We start from the raw sequence: 16,941 nt of genomic DNA, 5'->3' as shown, positions 1-16,941 counted from the left end.
TGAGACTGTGAGTCCTGAGACACATCATGCATCCCCCTGTCCCTTTACACAGTGCACTGTGGGTGTGTCCCTAACTCAAAAAGTGTTCTGTTTGCTTCTCTTTAAACATCTAGGCTACTGGGCAGTAAAGGGAATTCAAGAAGAATCCTGCCTATGGTAAGAGGCTGCTCACCATGGCGGGCTCTCAAATCCTGGTGACATTTGATTATATGGTTCTCAGTCACCTGCCTCTTTTAAAGGATTCCGGGGAGATTGTGTTCCTTACAACTGAAGACATAGGCTTGGTTTTCAGGTAGTGGAGCCTGCTGGCCACACAACAGTGACCACTGCCAAATCCATGGAGAGAGGACCGATTCGCAGAGACAGGACCGATTCGCAGACCCTTCCCTTATTACTTGTCCACTAGTTATTCCCATTAGGGCAAACATTTCTTTCTGGGGTTGCAGATGATTGCCAGTTGTGAAAAAACATGACATTATACTATTTCACCAATTTCTGTATATCCCCAAACCTCAGTGGATAGCTATGGATACAACAAGAACCATTTCATGCAGTTCTTGTCCCTGTCTTCTCCAGCCCAAGAGTCTTTATCAATAGATAATCAAAAGGTCCTGAAAACCCCTGAAGAGTATCTAGTATAAAATTCTTTGAAAGGGAAATGGCTCATGTGAAAATCCCTGAATGAGGTCTTTCTGAGACTCGCTTCTAGGGTAATTTATGGTTTTCCTTAAAGTGTGGAGGCTGAACTCTGAAAGATTAGATTCCAGCCTTCCAGAAAACCCCATCTCCTTGCAGGAAGAGAGAAGGGCAGGGGCTGCTAGTTTGCAATCAGTGTTACTGCACATACTGAAACACAACGACGAATTTTTATAAATAGTTTCCAAGGCTGGTACTGGGTAGGGCAAAAGTCATCTGTAGTGTTGTAATTCTCAAGCCCTATCTTAAGACAACCATTTGTGGAATGAGGCTCATAGTTGCTGATTAGAGGCCCAGCTCAGGAGGGAAGTGAAACCCTAAGCCCTGACAGCGGCTGGCAGGGCACAGCTCTTCCTCCATGCATGGCTCCGGTCCCCCTCTGGCCCCAGGCCAAGGGTCTCTCCACCATTCCTTGCCCAGGCAAGGACCCTCATGCCTTAGAAACTGTGCACAGGCTATTCCCTCAGTCTGGAAGGCTCCATGCAACTCACTCCCTCACTCCTTTAAGGCTCAGCTCACCGGTAACTGCAATAAGCCCTGCCTACACTGACCATCCTATTTAAGACTGCGGCTGCCCGCCCCAACCCCAGCACTCATGAACCCTTTACCCTACCATTGGTCTTTTCTCCACTGCACTAATCACCTTCCGACACACCATCTGATTAACATTGTGATTATGTTGACTTTTTATTGTCTATCTCCTATCACTAGGATGTAAGTTCTATGAAGGCAAGAGTTTTATCTGTTTTGTTTTGTTTTTTTTTTTTCACTGATGTATCCCAAACACTTATAACTGTGCCTGGCACATTAAAGGCATTCTATAGATATTTCCTGAATGAATAAGAAGCTGTTGTTTTATTCTATAATAAATAATAATTAACTAACTTGTAGGTAGGGACTATGTTTTCTACCCCTTAGGACCTAACAGAGCCAAACAAGAGTGCAGAGAAGATGCTCAGATTTTCTGATAACGATACTAAAGTGTCAGTCTTACAACCTCACCTCTTCCCAGGCACTCCTGGAGCTTTAAGTCATTCCATTTGTTTTCATGCCAGTTGGTTAAAGGCTTTCATTTCTACTTAGAGGTGAAACTAGAGCTACAGGGATGACCATTAGCCAACCATGAAGAGAACTCCAGTTTCCTATGTGCTATTAACCACTCTGTGTCCAAGTATAAAGAAGATGATTATGTTTGGCGTGGAATAATAGCAGTTGTCAAGGCTGATCCCTTTCTCTCCTCCTCTCCTTCATGTCTTGGTCTGGGCCTTACGCTGTCAGCTTCCCTCTCTCCGGTTGGACTGTACGGCCCTGGGCAGCCTTTGAACTAGCAGCCAGCAACAGCTGTTTAACCTCAGGGGCAGGGTGCTTACCTGCACGTTCCTGTTCAGGCTGACCGCAGGGAAGAACAGGCCCTCCACGTTATCAAATGCTATGGGACCTTGTTGTTCATCGTTGATAAAAAATGTCAAGTTTTTTCTATTTAAGTCGAGGAGGACCCCAATTGTGGCCCCTTTTGCGATCCCTCCCTCAGTTCTGTAGGAAAAGAAAAAAATGGGGGTTCACTTGCTTGTGGTCACTCTAGAAGCTCCCCGCTTTTGTGTGGTGAAACCAGTGTCTTGCAACCTGTTTATAATCATCACTACCCCAAAACCTTTTCCTTAATCATCCCTCGCACATAAATTTTAATACTGCAGATATACTGTATACCTGTTGGTACTGTACTGTGTGTATATCTGTGCTTTATATATAAAAAGAGTATGATTTTTTGCTCCCTCCCGCCACCATCAATTTTCACTTCCTAGGGGGAGATATCCGCCCTTGTGAGTTGCTCTGCTGTTGCTGAGCGTGAACTCATTCATTAGGGTCTCTACTACTGAGTCACAGCGGTAGAAAACCAAACATTCAAGACCAGGAAAAAGTCGCCTTTGGGCTATCAGAGCTCTGACTCTAGGAATGTTGCACACTTTGTATAAATGGTGTAAATTAAATATCATTCAATACAAAGTGACTTAATTTGAAAGTCAAAATAAAGAAGCACTTTGGTTGCACCTAAACCACATGCATGAGAAATTGGATTTGGGGCCTTATGTTATCCATTAAACAGAAAAACTCATTCCAGAAGGATAGTAATTTTTTCGCTTGTTGCATTTGAATTAAGAACTCAGAGGCTGTCTGTGAAATGACAGCGCTGAAAAATAGGCTTCCTCTCTGTGCAGTGAAATAATTACACTCTGAGATGCAGTGATTTTAAGGAACCTGCATACAAATGCCATTTTACAAAGAATTGTGTCTTATGCTTCAACTGATGGTTTCACAAAATGCCATTAAACATGGATGATCAGATTTGTCTTTCCTGTTTTCTTGAGATCTAGCAATATTGAACTTCATTCTCATCTCAGCAGAGCACAGGAATTTGTGTCATTCATTTCCTCTTGCGTGCAGGATACAGACTGTACATAGTCATTAAAAGACAGGTTACAACTTGCCTCTTGTTAATTCACAGGTTTAACAATGAAAGCACAAGTGACAAGCAGTTTGCATGCAAGCAGATGTGTTTAGCATTAAGAATGTTTTTCTCTGCACAGTGTGATGGTTATGTCATTATTCACTCCTGCACTTCAAAAAGATGCTAAAAGGGAAAAAGTAAGTGTGGCATTTGGGTGATAGCACTGGGAATCTATTGACAGCGAGTTCCCCAAAATGCCAATCACTGAAGATAACCACTTATCTACATCCAGTAGGATTTGCTTTCATGGTGAAATGGTGTGTGTGTTCACTTCAAGTGACAGCGAATAATACTCACTTGAGCTATAGAAACTATCCAAGGGAAAAGGAGGCTTTAGGAGTCTACAGGCTGGAGAAGGGTCAGTGACGAGCATACAGAAAAAGATAAAACAGTGGAGTCCAATTATCCTACCACTGTCTGACTTGCTTTCCCTTTGATCTGGTTGAACACTACTGTATTTTTTTTTTTTTTTTTTTCAGAGACACTAATGAGAATGTATCCTGGGGAAATCTTGGAGCATAAGGTGGACCAGGGTCCACATTAGAAATTTCTCTGCCTAGGAAATTTGTGAAAAATACATTTGAAGAACACAATCAAATGAGAAAGGAAATCCATTATAGTATGTGTTCAATTATAATTATCTATATTTTGGTGGTAGAAGAAAACTTCAAGGAGATTACTATATTTCCTTTCCTTAGCAAACTGGGTGCTCTGAATTAATACAGTAATAAGAGAGTTCTCTTTAAGTAAAAAGTCATTCAAATTGGCACCCATAAGCTTTAGTTTAATGAATCGTAATAAGAACAATGGCTACTATTTTCAGGTGCTTCCAATGTAAGGCATTTTCACATATTTCATTTAGTCTTCAGAAGATTCCCACATGGAAAAATTTTATTATACGAATTTGATGGATTTGGAAACTGAGGTTCAAAAAAACGAAGTAATTTGTCCAAAAGTGCTTTTCTGATAAGTTGTAGGTCTGCCTGTTTCAGCATCCTGGATTGTTTTCTTATAATGGATATCTATCGGGATTCTTAGTTTCCAGCCATGGGTGAAATACAGCAATGAAGAGATTAGGAAAGTACTCAAGTCTCTATCATCATACAAAAAGTAACCCACCAGCATGGACTCAGCTGAGGCTCATAGACTGCCTGTGCTACTTAATGTAGACCACCTGCTTGATTTCCTTAATATGGTCTATGTAATAGGTTTTTGAACTGGGGCTCTCACTCCTGATCAGAAGCCAACGTGAAGAAGGCTTGGTTTGGGGGCTGCAGGGTACCTGTTGGTGTGCGAGTTGTTGTGCATGAACCAGCTCCGGTTATTGTCCACATACATTGCCCAAGCTTTGTCGTCCTTTCCTAACATCACATCCTTCATCACGTCCATGCGAGCCACGCCAAAGGCAGGATCGGGGTGGTTGTCATAGCGATCCACCGTGAGCTCCCAGTAGTGAACGCCCTTGGAGAAGCCAGTCTTCCCTAGCACCACCCGGTCATCATAGCTACTGCAGGTCACTGTCAGGTTGTCATTGGAGAGGATGATGTCCGAGTGCGCCGAGCCAGGGTCGAAAGCAAACCAGGCCACTGGGAACAACAGAAGGGAATCAGGTTATTAAGACAGACCCAACAAGCTCAGCACCATAACATACTCCTGGGCGGGTGAGGAGCGTTGTGTAGCGTTTTCATGCTGCCATGCAGGAAGGAGGCGTCCAGGGCCAGGGCAGACAGGGGCACGTCCTGGGAGTTGGTACTCTCTGCACCAGAAGCAGACGGAGGACACACGACCGATTCAGCAGGGGTTACCTGGCTCAGACTGCACTCCCAACCAGGTGATCCGGGAGTGAAGTGGCATCGATTTTGGAAGGTGCAAGTCCCTTCACCTGGTGACTGGCAGAACAGTGCACCAGAGACATAAAGGGAGAGGGGATGCGCTAAGATGCCTGTGTAACCCCTGAGGCGGGGAGGCTAGGAGCTAGAGTCCTAGATGGAGGAGGGATAAAACACATGGAGTGAAATCAGGAAATATCCCTTCGGCAGAAGTGCTAACATCTAGTTGCTTTGAAGTTTTCCTTGGCTCTAGTGAAAGCTCATAAGCTGCGAAGCTATAAGCAACATAAATTAATTTTCATGAGTGATTGTGACTCTATGTAGGACAGGTTGCTGTCTGCATAACTTAAAAAACACAGTTTGCGTGCTACTCCTGAAACTAATACACGTCAGAAATTTTGCTGGAGCAGTAGGTATTTCGGACATTAGGTGCAGATAGAATGATGTCTTTGTACACATTGTTACGCCCCAAGTTCTAAATGCCACCTATACATATCACACTCGAGAGATGTAATTGCTGATTTATTGAATCTGTGAGACACCTCACATGCACTTTGATCTTTTCTATTGGGTAACAGAATAAGGTTATTGCATACCTGCCAACAGCTTTTTAATGTCAACTGTTGTCATTCCAAGTGAAAGGCATGGGGGAGAGAGATAGGAAGCAAAATTGACATGGATAAGAAAACGTGTCTCTCCTGACAGACTAGTACCCCAAAAGGACTCAATTTAAAACATCACATATACTAAACAGGTGCTCTCTGACTTGTACCTTTACCCACATTTAGTGCTCATAAAGAGTGCTGTGCATTGATGTATAAGAAAACCGGGGAAAAAGTAAGCTTTGAGGCATCACATTAAAAACTACAGGCATCTTTTCCATTTTTTAAGAGTTTGAGAAACTGCTATAATAGGGTTAGAATGACAACTAGACAATTTTATTGATATAAGACAAGCTGCCGCTATTTATTTTGTGAAGGAAATTGAGCACATCAATCACGTAAGTAAAAGATAACAATTACAATAGGTATACTTGCCTAATTGAGAGTAAGGTGCAGATTGTGTCTCAAAATTGCATCCTACAAAGAGATACTACACATCAACGCTATGAAACAACAACCAGGTTGATAAAAATTACTTGTATACACTTAAAAAGCACCAGTTGAATATAGATACCAGAGGCCTGATCCATGAAAAAACAAAGCCCTTTTTATATTACTTTGTTGGGTAAAAAACTGCCTCTCTGCACTTCTAAAATGAAAAGCACATCTTTTTACCATTTAATAAATCCTCCTCCAGTTGATCCTGAACTCTGTAGCTGAATTTTTCATCTTTCCAAGTTCAATCTTTTCCTCTAAAGTTCCCACAGTAAGAAGGCTAGTTTTAAAAATGAGGAAAATGTGCTTAATTGAAATGGAGAAATCACTGGATTTTGATAAAACTCTGCTCTCACTATTCTAGGCACTTCTGACTCTGGTTATGCCAAAAGGTCTTCATTGTGACTTGAGCCCAAATTAAATATAACTAAATGTGTAATGTAATCCATTTGTTAATATATACATCTTATTATTAATAATTATTAAAAATGATAGGACAAATGTGTTAAAACTACCTCCTCTCCTTCTTAGGAGAGAAGATCCTTCTCACCTGAGGGAGGGGAGGTGGGATGGTAGAAGTGGGTGTGGTCTCAGAGATACATTAGAATCCCCTGTGGAACCTTTTCAACCATCTCCCTTCCCTAAGATTTGGATACCTGTACCCCATGAGAAACTACATTGGGTGGAGGAAGACTGCCTAGTCTTAAAATGTTCAAAGCTGTGTGATCTACAATTTCTAGTGGTGTCGAGGACTGATCTAGAAAATGTGGTTTTGATGAACACTGGGGGATAAAGAAAGGATCATTTAATTTATTTTTCTATCTAGTAAGGCCTTTATATGCTAATTCCTAAAACATTTGCAGGATAATGTGCTGACTTAAAAGAATTTTACAAGAATTAAAAAAGCAACTTACTATAAAAAAGGACTAATGGTTGAGTTAAAAACAAAATACAAAAATTATGATCTTATTTTTGGTTAGTTTGCTTTTCTCTGGGATGAATTCACATGGAAGAGAATCATTTCCTCCCATCTCATGGCTGATTTTTATGTTTCGTTTCTATCAATTATCACTTCAATTCCTATTCATGTGTTAGAGCATAATGAGTATGGAACACCTGGAGTTTTAAAACTGACTCTCATATTCAACTTTGGAAATAAGTTTGTAGAATCTGAATTAGGGCTTTAAAAACTTTTAAATGAATCATGCCTTGTGCAACTCTTTTTTTCAAAACAAATATTCTGAAATCTTTTTACACTATTTAAACACATTATCACACATTTAAGATTCAACAATACAACTAGAATAATGCTCTTAAATACACCCATCAAATATCCCAAAACTCACATTTCATTTTATTCTTGAGACAATATACATTACAAAGACTGTAACAATATTTCAGTACATTAGACACAAGGGAAAAGAGTTTCATAACAAAGCATGTTGGGAAGCCATAGTGCACAGAAAAACAATAAGAAACATAAAAGCACAAAGAAAAATGTCATTTTAAAGAGAGCTTGAAGTCCCTGCATCCTTTTTGCACTGTCATGCTGTGGCCTTCTTCATTCCAGAATGTGGGATGAGCAAAAAGAATAAAATAAAAAACAAAAGAAACCTTTGGAAATGTGAAATGTGCATCATGTGTATCCATGATTACAATATAGTCCTGAAGAGATCATATAGGTCTGCATCTTAGATATTTTAAGATTCTATTTGCTAGGCAGTGTTCGCTACAAAGGAACATGAGTCTAGCTTTGCTGCAATCAGCCTTAGGCTCTGTCACAACTGGCTTGGCTGTGGGAAACTTCCAGGAGGCCAGACTTTTTGATTACTCAGATCTTTGGTCATTAGGCATTAGGAGTTAAGGGTTTCTAATTCAGCCAGCAGTGATCCCACCCCGTTGCTAGGAAAACACTCAGCCAGGAGCCCCACTGTCCTAGCAGTGAGCACAGGCTTTTGCAGAGAATGCTTTCACTTTCCGCTCTTTGGATTGCCTGCTTTATAGGATGCTTTCTGCTGTTGGTGTGTTTTTACTTTTATTTTACTTTGTCAATAAAGATCTCTTGAGTCTATGTTTAATCAGACCACTCCAGGCTGGATGCACTGATCCAGTCTCCCAGACACCGCTGGTTTCCTGGATACAGAAGGGCTGCAAACATTACTGCCACGGCCTCCACTCAGCCAGCACCTGTGCCGTGCTATGCCACTGCATGTGATGACAGAGCGGGTTATCCATGGTGGTACCAGCTTGTGCAAAAAGAGTAACTTCACTCATCACTTTCCGATGCCGTTATACATAGACCACAGCTCCATGGTTGCTCCTTGCACCACACAAACAAGAACACCACAAAGCTCCACCATCCCGATGCTCCTCATACTGGAAGCAGGCCACAGACACAGAGACTAGCTCATCCCCCTCACCACAAACATGAATGGCAAGAACAAAACACGCATTTCAGAGATGCCTTCAAGGCACAGAGATCAAGGGGAAAGGTCTGAGGAGCTCAGCTCACCCGGTGCATTGAGAGACTGTAAAGAGGAATGCAAGCTCAGCTGGTGGGGTGAGGATCGGAAATCAAAGTAGGATCTCCCAGGGAAGCTGGGTTGTAGATTAAGGGTGGAGGAGAAAGGACTCATTCTACGGAGCGGCAATCTTTCCGAAGGCACTGGAAAAGGGAGGGTCTGTTCTTCTGAATCTGTGTCTAAATGTAAGATCAATGCAAACTAGAGATCAGAAGTCTGCTATGTCCCGGTGCATGGTTCCCCAAGACCTGCCTTAACAATGCATTCATACAAAGCCTCATCTTTCCCACAGGGTGCCACACTCAGGCATTTACAAAGCCAATGTGCCTGGGGGCAGGGAGGGAATTTGCGGCAGATCAGGACCCAAGACCAGAGGACACCTCCAACATCATAGGCGATTGTTGTCATTTTCTCCCAATTTTTAGTGGTAGAAAATTGGAAGGTTTCCTTTTAATTAAATAAAATATTTTTAGTGAATGTACAAAATGTAAAGGCAAATTTTACCTATTGATGACCAAGGGGATATTATTTTACCTTCAGTTGTCCTGGGAGTTACTACCTACTCAACAATGGTCTCTTAAAAGGTTTCTATTTAAGAGATGGGGATTTTTTACAAACTGTTTCCTATTCCATATTTTCCCCTTTCTCTCCTAATGTGTATTTTTCTGTTAGATGGATGAGCTGATTTTTCTACACTAGCACACTCCAGACTCTGTCTTTGAATAGGGGAGGAAATGTGGGGTGGTCTAAGGAAGACAGGACTGGACAAGTAAGCAGGGAAGGAGCCTTACCTTTGTTTCTGAATTAGGATCAGACTCTAGGGATGTCACTTGACCATCTTTGTTTCTCTAATGATAAACAGACTGTAGGCAGTGGTGAGGTGCACTGGTGGCAAAATGTCTGTTTCTGTTCAGATGGTCAGGTTTGGCCTGAAGATCATTATTATATCAGACTAAAGACTTAACAATTACTTGATCCGGTTTTAGAAGGGCATGAGTTAGTTTCTCTAAATTACTAAAATTGCTCCTTTCTATTTTGTCAAACAATAGCTGGTTCTATGCATGGTGTGGTCTAGTCAGAGATGGATCTTTCACCAATTGAAGCCTTCTTAATATTCAGTCTAATAGCAATAATTTAGGAAATACAGATGGTAGGAAGGTAATATTCTATGTCCACAATCACAAAGGAACTTTCTTCTCATTGAAATAATAATTTCGTTTTTGTGACCAGAGGGTATTTCTGTGAATGTTTTTCTGGTTTGAATCAGTTACCAGCAATTCTTTGCTGGACATACACTTCTATCAAAATGCTACTCTGCATGTTCAAGCAAAAATAACCGGAGTGTGTATGTGTGTAGAACATGATCCTATGTGAAGAACTCAGAACGAGGGCGTTGGCAAGTTTTAATTTAATACCTCCAAGAGTCAGCCTCTGCACTCACAACACTAAAGTTAGCTTTTCAGGCTTTAGACTTATCTGTGGGGGGATGACTTTTAAAAAATAAAAGTATAAACCAGATCTCCCAGAAAAGGAATTGCTATTTATGGAGTTAAGACTTTGTGTTCCCACTAAGAATACATTTAAGTTTTCTTCTACCTAAACTTCATACGGTTTGAATGACTTAATATCATGTATTATCATTTCTTTCTTCAGATATGATAAATCAAAAATTATTTGTTGTGATCATCTTAAGGGGAAATTAGCCTTTGAGTGTAATAGAAAAATTGAAAATACAACACCCAAGCGCCACAAACCGGCATGGGCTTCTTTTAAGGAGCTAAGGCATTTACAACCATATTTATGTCAATACAAGATTTTATTTATTTATTTATTTATTATGCATTATTTATTATTTTTTGAGACAGGGTCTCACTCTGTTGTCCAGGCAGGAATGCAATGCCACGATCTCAGCTCATTGCAACCTCTGCTTCCTGGATCAAGTGATTCTTCAACCTCAGCCTCCAGAGTAGCAGAGACTACAGGCGTGAGCCATCATGCCCAGCTAATTTTTCTAGTTTTTGTAGAAATGGGGTTTTGCCATGTTGTCCAGGCTGGTCTTGAACTCCTGAGTTCAAAGCGATCTGCCTGCCTCGGCCTCCCAAAGTGCTGAGATTATGGGCGTGAGCTACTGCACCCGGCCTAAAAAATTTTTTTATTAACAAGAATTTGCTTGGAAATGTATTTTTCACTAGGTGTGACAGTCAATTCATTATATTGAAAATATTTGTTGCTTTACAATTTAATGGAAAGGACATATAAAATAAGATGAATTTCAGAGTGTATTGAATTCCCAAGCAGTTATCTGAAAACCAGTGAAGAGATGTTTACTGAACGCAGACCTTGGGGAGTGTATCCAAACCCATCATAAATTGTACTCACCTTTTCTATTCTCAGCACCAAGAAGAACTTAGAGGAGGTGATGGCACCCCTTTGTAGGGTGGGGAGTGAGGGTAGCTATGGTTGTTCACGGGATTAGTAACTCGACACTAAGATAGTTATGGCTCTTCCTATCCTTCCATTTGGATCCACTGTTTACTGATGACCCAATTTTCCTTGACTCCTCTCACTCTTGAATTATGCCCTCTAATCAGGCAAGTTTATTTAACATCCATATTGAACAACCATTTCATTTTTGTTTTTGAGTTTTTTCCCCATCTATGACCTCCCATTCCCTACCAGCTGGGCTTTTACCGTATTTTCTCTAAGTAGCTCTTAACAACAACAAAAAATCCTACCTTGCAATGAGAACTTTCCAAATGAATTACAAGAGAGATACATTTTCCAACTGATCCCAGCTTGATTAAACAAGCAATTCTCCCCTCATACCCTTCCCCATGGGCGTGTAGTGCACACGCTGGGTCAGCTGCCTATAAGTCATCTATACCACTCCACATTACCTTAGATTTCAGAAGTCTTAGAGAGAAGACACTTAATATCAGAGGAGCTGCCATCAAGCTTCCCCTTGAAGTTCCCTGGGATGAGGAACTCATTGCTTCCAGCCAGCTCCCTCTAGTTGGCAGTTATTGCTTATATTGATCTAGACATACCTCTTTGGGAGCTCCACTCTCCAATTGTAGCGTTACTATCTGGGGCCACATGGAACAGATCACTAGTTCTTCAAGTATTTGAGGCCAGTCACCAATCCTCTTTAAATCTTCCCTTTTCTGGGCTAAATAGAGTCAATGTCCAACCATTTCACTATGTATGGATTCCAAATCCTTTACTCTCCTGGTCATGCCCTCTGGACATGTTCAAAGGCATGAATCAAAGACAATATGACAACATTGAGAAGAGTATTGCCACTCCCTGGTTTAGCCAAATCACACTTAACTCACATTGAATGTGCACACACCTACTTAAGTGTGTATTCTGCGTTATGCCCATGGGATGCAGGAAGAATGCACACACTACTTCCTCACCTCCCCTTCAAAACACAACTATCACAATATGGAGAAGGCTTCTCAGCCATTCATATTCTATTAGTAAAGACAAAGAGGAATGAGGTTGTCATTTTTTTTCACAATACATGATACAAAGCTATGTTTCAGGTCACAGCTAATATGCAGGATAGTAATTATTATTAATTTTTAACTTTATAGTTCATTAGAGAAAAATGAGGAGCTCCTGAAGAGACTTTTAACATCACATCATGTTTCATCACATGCAGGGATCCCGTGTGGTTGCCGAGCTTTGCTGAGTGAAAGCAGTTTAGCAGGAAAGAGCAATGGAAAACAGTATGTCAGTGGCTGAATGTGGTGACTCTAGGCATAACTATAACTCTAGGATGGGACTGTGTTCATAATGAATACGTATCAAGACATGCTTTCCATCAACTCTGTCAATGACCATCGTTTTCCTCTTGCTCTTTCCTGGACTTCTTTCCCTTCCCCGCTAGGACTGGCTGGAGTCTGGAGTTAAGGTCTAGATAAGGGCAGAGACCTGTGCTTAAAAAAAGCAATCAAGAATCAACAAAGCAGATTGGCCGGAGACCACTTGTATTGTTGACTGAGAATATCTAGGTGATGTACTCCTGTTTGGCCACCATATATTTCTTTTGTTTCTTTATTTCTTTTTTAGAGACAGGGTCTCATTTGGTCACCCAGACTAGAGTGTACTGTGTAGTGGTGATCACAGCTCACTGCAGCCTTGAACTCCTGGACCCAAGGGATCCTCCTCCCTCAGACTCCTGAGTAGCTGGAACTACAGGTGCATGCCACTACACCTGGCCAATTTTAAATTTTTTTTGTAGAGACAAAGTCTTTTTATGTTGCCCAGGCTGGTCTCAAACCACTGGCCTCAGGCAGTCCTCCCACCTCAGCCTCCCTAAAGTGTTGAGATTACAGGCGTGAGCCATGGCACCCAGCCCGTATATTTCTTTCATTTGTTCATTAGCCAACGCTATTGAACACCTATCATGTGCCAGACAGTGTAGTAGAATTGAGCAGTTGGGAAACATAAAGTTGGCAGGAGACTCAACCATAAGAAAAACAATAATTTAGAGAAAATCAGTGTTATATATTATTGATTGGTTTTTACACTTCTGGGGGTGGAATTTCTTGACTGACTCCAAGTACAGAGTACTAAAGATTTTTGCAGATGTTGTAGAAGATTTGAAAAGGTAGTCTTTGGGGTGTTATTTTTGGAATCTAAAGAGAAAAAGCAAATAGATTGTGGTTGCTTATGATAGTGTATACTAATCCAGCATCCTTTGTGTCTGGGAGAAGTCTGGGTTGTCCTCTTGTCTGTAGTGAACAACTCTGTAATTTAAGCAGTCCTTGAACACAGGTCCAATAAGATGGTTGTATTTTGGAGCACGGTAAGGCAAGACATGTCACTAAGAATTGTACAGTGTTAAAAGATGAGTTTCAACTCAATTATAAACCAGCTGTAAAGTAATTTGCTTTTGTTGGGAAGATTTTAAAAGAGACAAATGAATGAAGAATGGGGCTGTTTTCGTAAATGGTCTTATAAGCAGCCAAAGTCACAATTACGTCCAACTGGTACATAATTTATAATAAAAGGTGGTATTTTAAGCTTTCTTAAGTGTGGCATTAATTGCAATTGAGAAGTGAGAAACAAATCTGTTTTGAAAACTGTCTTTTAGAAGAATGAAACAGCCTTTGCCACCCCAAGGACAGCGGCATACTTCATCACCAGGTTCTCCATTCCAATTTAGAATACAATGGCATTATTTATAAGGAACTATCATCAGGAGAACTGAAAATTCCTGTATTTCAATTAGATACAGAGGATTCCAAAGGACTAAAATGCTTTCCAGAGTATCAGTTGCAAAGCACACTTCCCAGAACCAAAAATGGGGTTCTGAATCTAATTCAGTCCTATGGAAAAATGCAAGAAATTCCCTGGGATATCATGCATGTGTCAAAATTTAAAAGAACAAAGTATCTCTCTTTTCTGGGCTCTGAAACCTATCATTATGCCTCTCACCTTGGATTTTGTAAAATTTACCCAAATATGGTCAGGTATGATTACCTACCTTGAGAACTTTGTCCTGGAAATGCATGTTCTTCTAACTATTTTTGGAGAGGCCCAGATGCTCTGGGTCAGGAAAAGCAGAGACAGAAAAACCATCTTTCAGTAGACCAGATACATTTCCTTATGTGATCCTTTATCAATCATTTTCTATTAGTGTTGAATTTTCAGTATCATAGGCATAACTTTAAGACTCATCATGACCCTTGGAGGAGGCAGGAGGTATCTAATGCTGCTTCATAGCATTTTCTGAAACAACTTTCAACAGTAATTTTAGAGAGAGAAGCCACAGAGGTACTAATTGTAAAGACTTAGAGGTCCTCAGCTCTAAGTCCGTGGTTTTAGAGATGACAAAACTGAAGTTCAGAGAGGCTAAGGGACATATCCAAGTTACACCACGGCTGTGGAGAGATACAATAGAGACTCAGGTAGGATCAATTCCTGGCGGATAAAATTTTGGGGTGATGAGACTATTGCCGCTCCTTTGTAACCCAGAAATATACAAAAGGTAAAGTTTATGCCACTGGCCCCAGAGCACATTCCAGTGGTCTCAGTGGGGACCAAGGTTTGTGTAGAGGACCTAATAAACCTCAACTGTGTTAAGGATAAATCTTTTCTTCTCTAAATAGAGTGGTTAGTTTATGTAGTGGTTAGGGATTGGAAAGGCACACACATCACTGTCCTCCTTGGAACTTTGGCCAGAGGGATTAGATGGGCTGAGGTGTTGCCTGTAGTTGTTCTTCTGACAGGTTCTTTGTTGCTCACAAGGTCACAGCATTTCTGTAGGTCTCAGCACATCAGGGTGCAGTACTTATGCTGGATCAAAATCACTATTAAATATGGGCAAAGGAGCTGGGTACAGTGGCTCATGCCTGTAATCACAGCACTTTGGGAGGCCAAGGCATGAGGATCACTTGAGGCCAGGAGTTTGAGACCAGGCTGGGCAACATCGTGAGACCCTGTCTCTAAGGAAAAAAAAAAAAAAAGCCAGGTGTGGTGGCATGCCTATAGAGCCAGTTACTTGGGGGGCTGATGCAGGAGGATCACTTGAGCCCAGGAGGTCAAGGTTACAGTGAGCTACGATCGTGTCACTGTACTTCAGCTGGGTGACAGAGTGAGACTGTCTCTGGAAAGATAAATGAATGAATGAATAAATAAATAAATAAGTAATTGCAAAAAGATTCTGGACAGATGCATCTGAGGCCAATTTGCATTCAGACAAATGGAAGCATAATTCTTTTTTTTTTTTTTGAGACGGAGTCTCACTCTGTCCCCCTGGCTGGAGTGCAGTGGCGCGATCTCAGCTCACTGCAAGCTCCGCCTCCTGGGATCATGCCATTCTCCTGCCTCATCCTCCTGAATAGCTGGGACTACAGGCGCCCGCCACCGCGCCCAGCTAATATTTTGTATTTTTAGTAGAGACGAGTTTTCACCGTGGTCTCAATCTCCCGACCTTGTGATCCGCCCGCCTCGGCCTCCCAAAGTGCTGGGATTACAGGCTGGAAGCATAATTCTATATTCTGTCTGCACCATTAAATCTTTTCTGGGTAGTTTCCTTTGATGCACAGAAGAAGGAGCCACCACACTGAAAGGGGCAGTGTGATGCTGAGAGTCTAATCAGGGAGAAAGACATTTTAATCTTTATGAGTAACATTGTCTAGGCCCACTTTTTAGAAAGCAATTTTTAAGATGTAGTTTCAAGAATCCCAACCTATTTGTCATTAGATAAAACAATCCTGAAAAATGCTGGGCAGATGGCTTGAGAGCCAGCCTTCTTTTCTTGAATTATTGCTGACTACCTTCTCTCCACTTTCCCTCCCAGTTAGGACAGGCAGGGCTGGAAAGCTTCTGTGAATAAACGGCTCTGTCATGTCAACCCAAGCAGGGCTCTGAGTGCCAGACCTCATTTGGTAGTAACTTTCAAAGGCCTCAGAGATGTAGCTCTGATATTCCTTTTCCTTCCTGGGCAAATCTTGTCACTGCCAGCCAAGAGCATCCACTGGTACCAGTGGGCGAAGGGCCTCTCTAGGTGACCTGCTCACCTGGGATGGGAGGGAGCTGGAGGAAATTTCTGCAAAGACATGAAAATGGGCACAGGACCTGATAAAGAGCTTGGATATGATGCTAGAAATGATGGCCACTCCCACATCTTCTTAAAGCTGGAATGCTACTGTTTTCAAAAAAACTTTTTTTTTTTTTTTGAGATGGAGTTTCACTGGAGTTTCACTTTTGTGGCTCAGGCTGGAGTGGAATGGTGTGATCTTGGCTCACCGCAACTTCTGCCTCCCAGATTCAAGCGATTCTCCTGCCTCAGCCTCCCAAGTAGCTGGGATTATAGGCGCCCACCACCACACCCAGCTAATTTTGTATTTTTAGTAGAGATGGGGTTTCTCCATGTTGGTCAGGCTGGTCTCGAACTCCTCACCTCAGGAGATCCGCCCAACATGTTGCAAGTACTAAAGTCCTACTTCTAGCTGGGATTTCTGGATGAGCACTTGAGGCAGCTACCCAGTGCTGCTTCATTTTGACAAGGTATTTTCAGTCACCTTGCAGACAGACTTTGGATAGTTTTCCCTCTCTTTCCATTTGGTTGAGTGCAAATAGCACTTTTCTAATGTTAGCATCACAGTGGACTGTGCTGAGCACTGGGGGCTTAAAGTCCTGGATCTAACATATTATTATACTTAATCTCTCAGCAGCTCAGTTTCCCATAAGTAGAGAAAGATGACGAAAATAATACCTTCCTCATAAAGTATAGTACTAAGAATAATGGGCCATCTAAAAATATTCACATCCGA

At 41.5% G+C, this 16,941-nt stretch overlaps 2 protein-coding genes across 10 annotated transcripts in view; one reads left to right on the top strand and one right to left on the bottom strand.

Annotated features, from left to right (window-relative positions):
• Positions 1 to 16,941, top strand: part of TMX1 (thioredoxin related transmembrane protein 1) — a 332,759-nt gene that overhangs the window by 54,530 nt on the left and 261,288 nt on the right. The window lies entirely within an intron of this gene.
• TRIM9 (tripartite motif containing 9) overlaps positions 1 to 16,941 on the bottom strand; it is a 264,325-nt gene that overhangs the window by 2,092 nt on the left and 245,292 nt on the right. For 2 of the 9 annotated variants that reach the window (XM_050796881.1, XM_050796882.1), the window contains exons 9-13: positions 8,641 to 8,829; positions 6,069 to 6,110; positions 5,628 to 5,651; positions 4,485 to 4,788; positions 2,067 to 2,229 (exon numbers count right to left, since the gene is read on the bottom strand). In XM_050796881.1, coding sequence (XP_050652838.1) covers positions 2,067 to 2,229; positions 4,485 to 4,788; positions 5,628 to 5,651; positions 6,069 to 6,110; positions 8,641 to 8,829 — 722 coding nt within the window. Of the gene's footprint in view, positions 1 to 2; positions 2,230 to 4,484; positions 4,789 to 5,627; positions 5,652 to 6,068; positions 6,111 to 8,640; positions 8,830 to 16,941 lie in introns of those variants that run through there. The other 7 variants (XM_050796886.1, XM_050796887.1, XM_050796883.1 and 4 more) reach the window with 6 other exon arrangements.

Source organism: Macaca thibetana, chromosome 7, assembly GCF_024542745.1.
Source record: "Macaca thibetana thibetana isolate TM-01 chromosome 7, ASM2454274v1, whole genome shotgun sequence".
Taxonomy (NCBI): domain Eukaryota; kingdom Metazoa; phylum Chordata; class Mammalia; order Primates; family Cercopithecidae; genus Macaca; species Macaca thibetana.
This window is presented reverse-complemented; position numbering and strand designations above follow the sequence as displayed.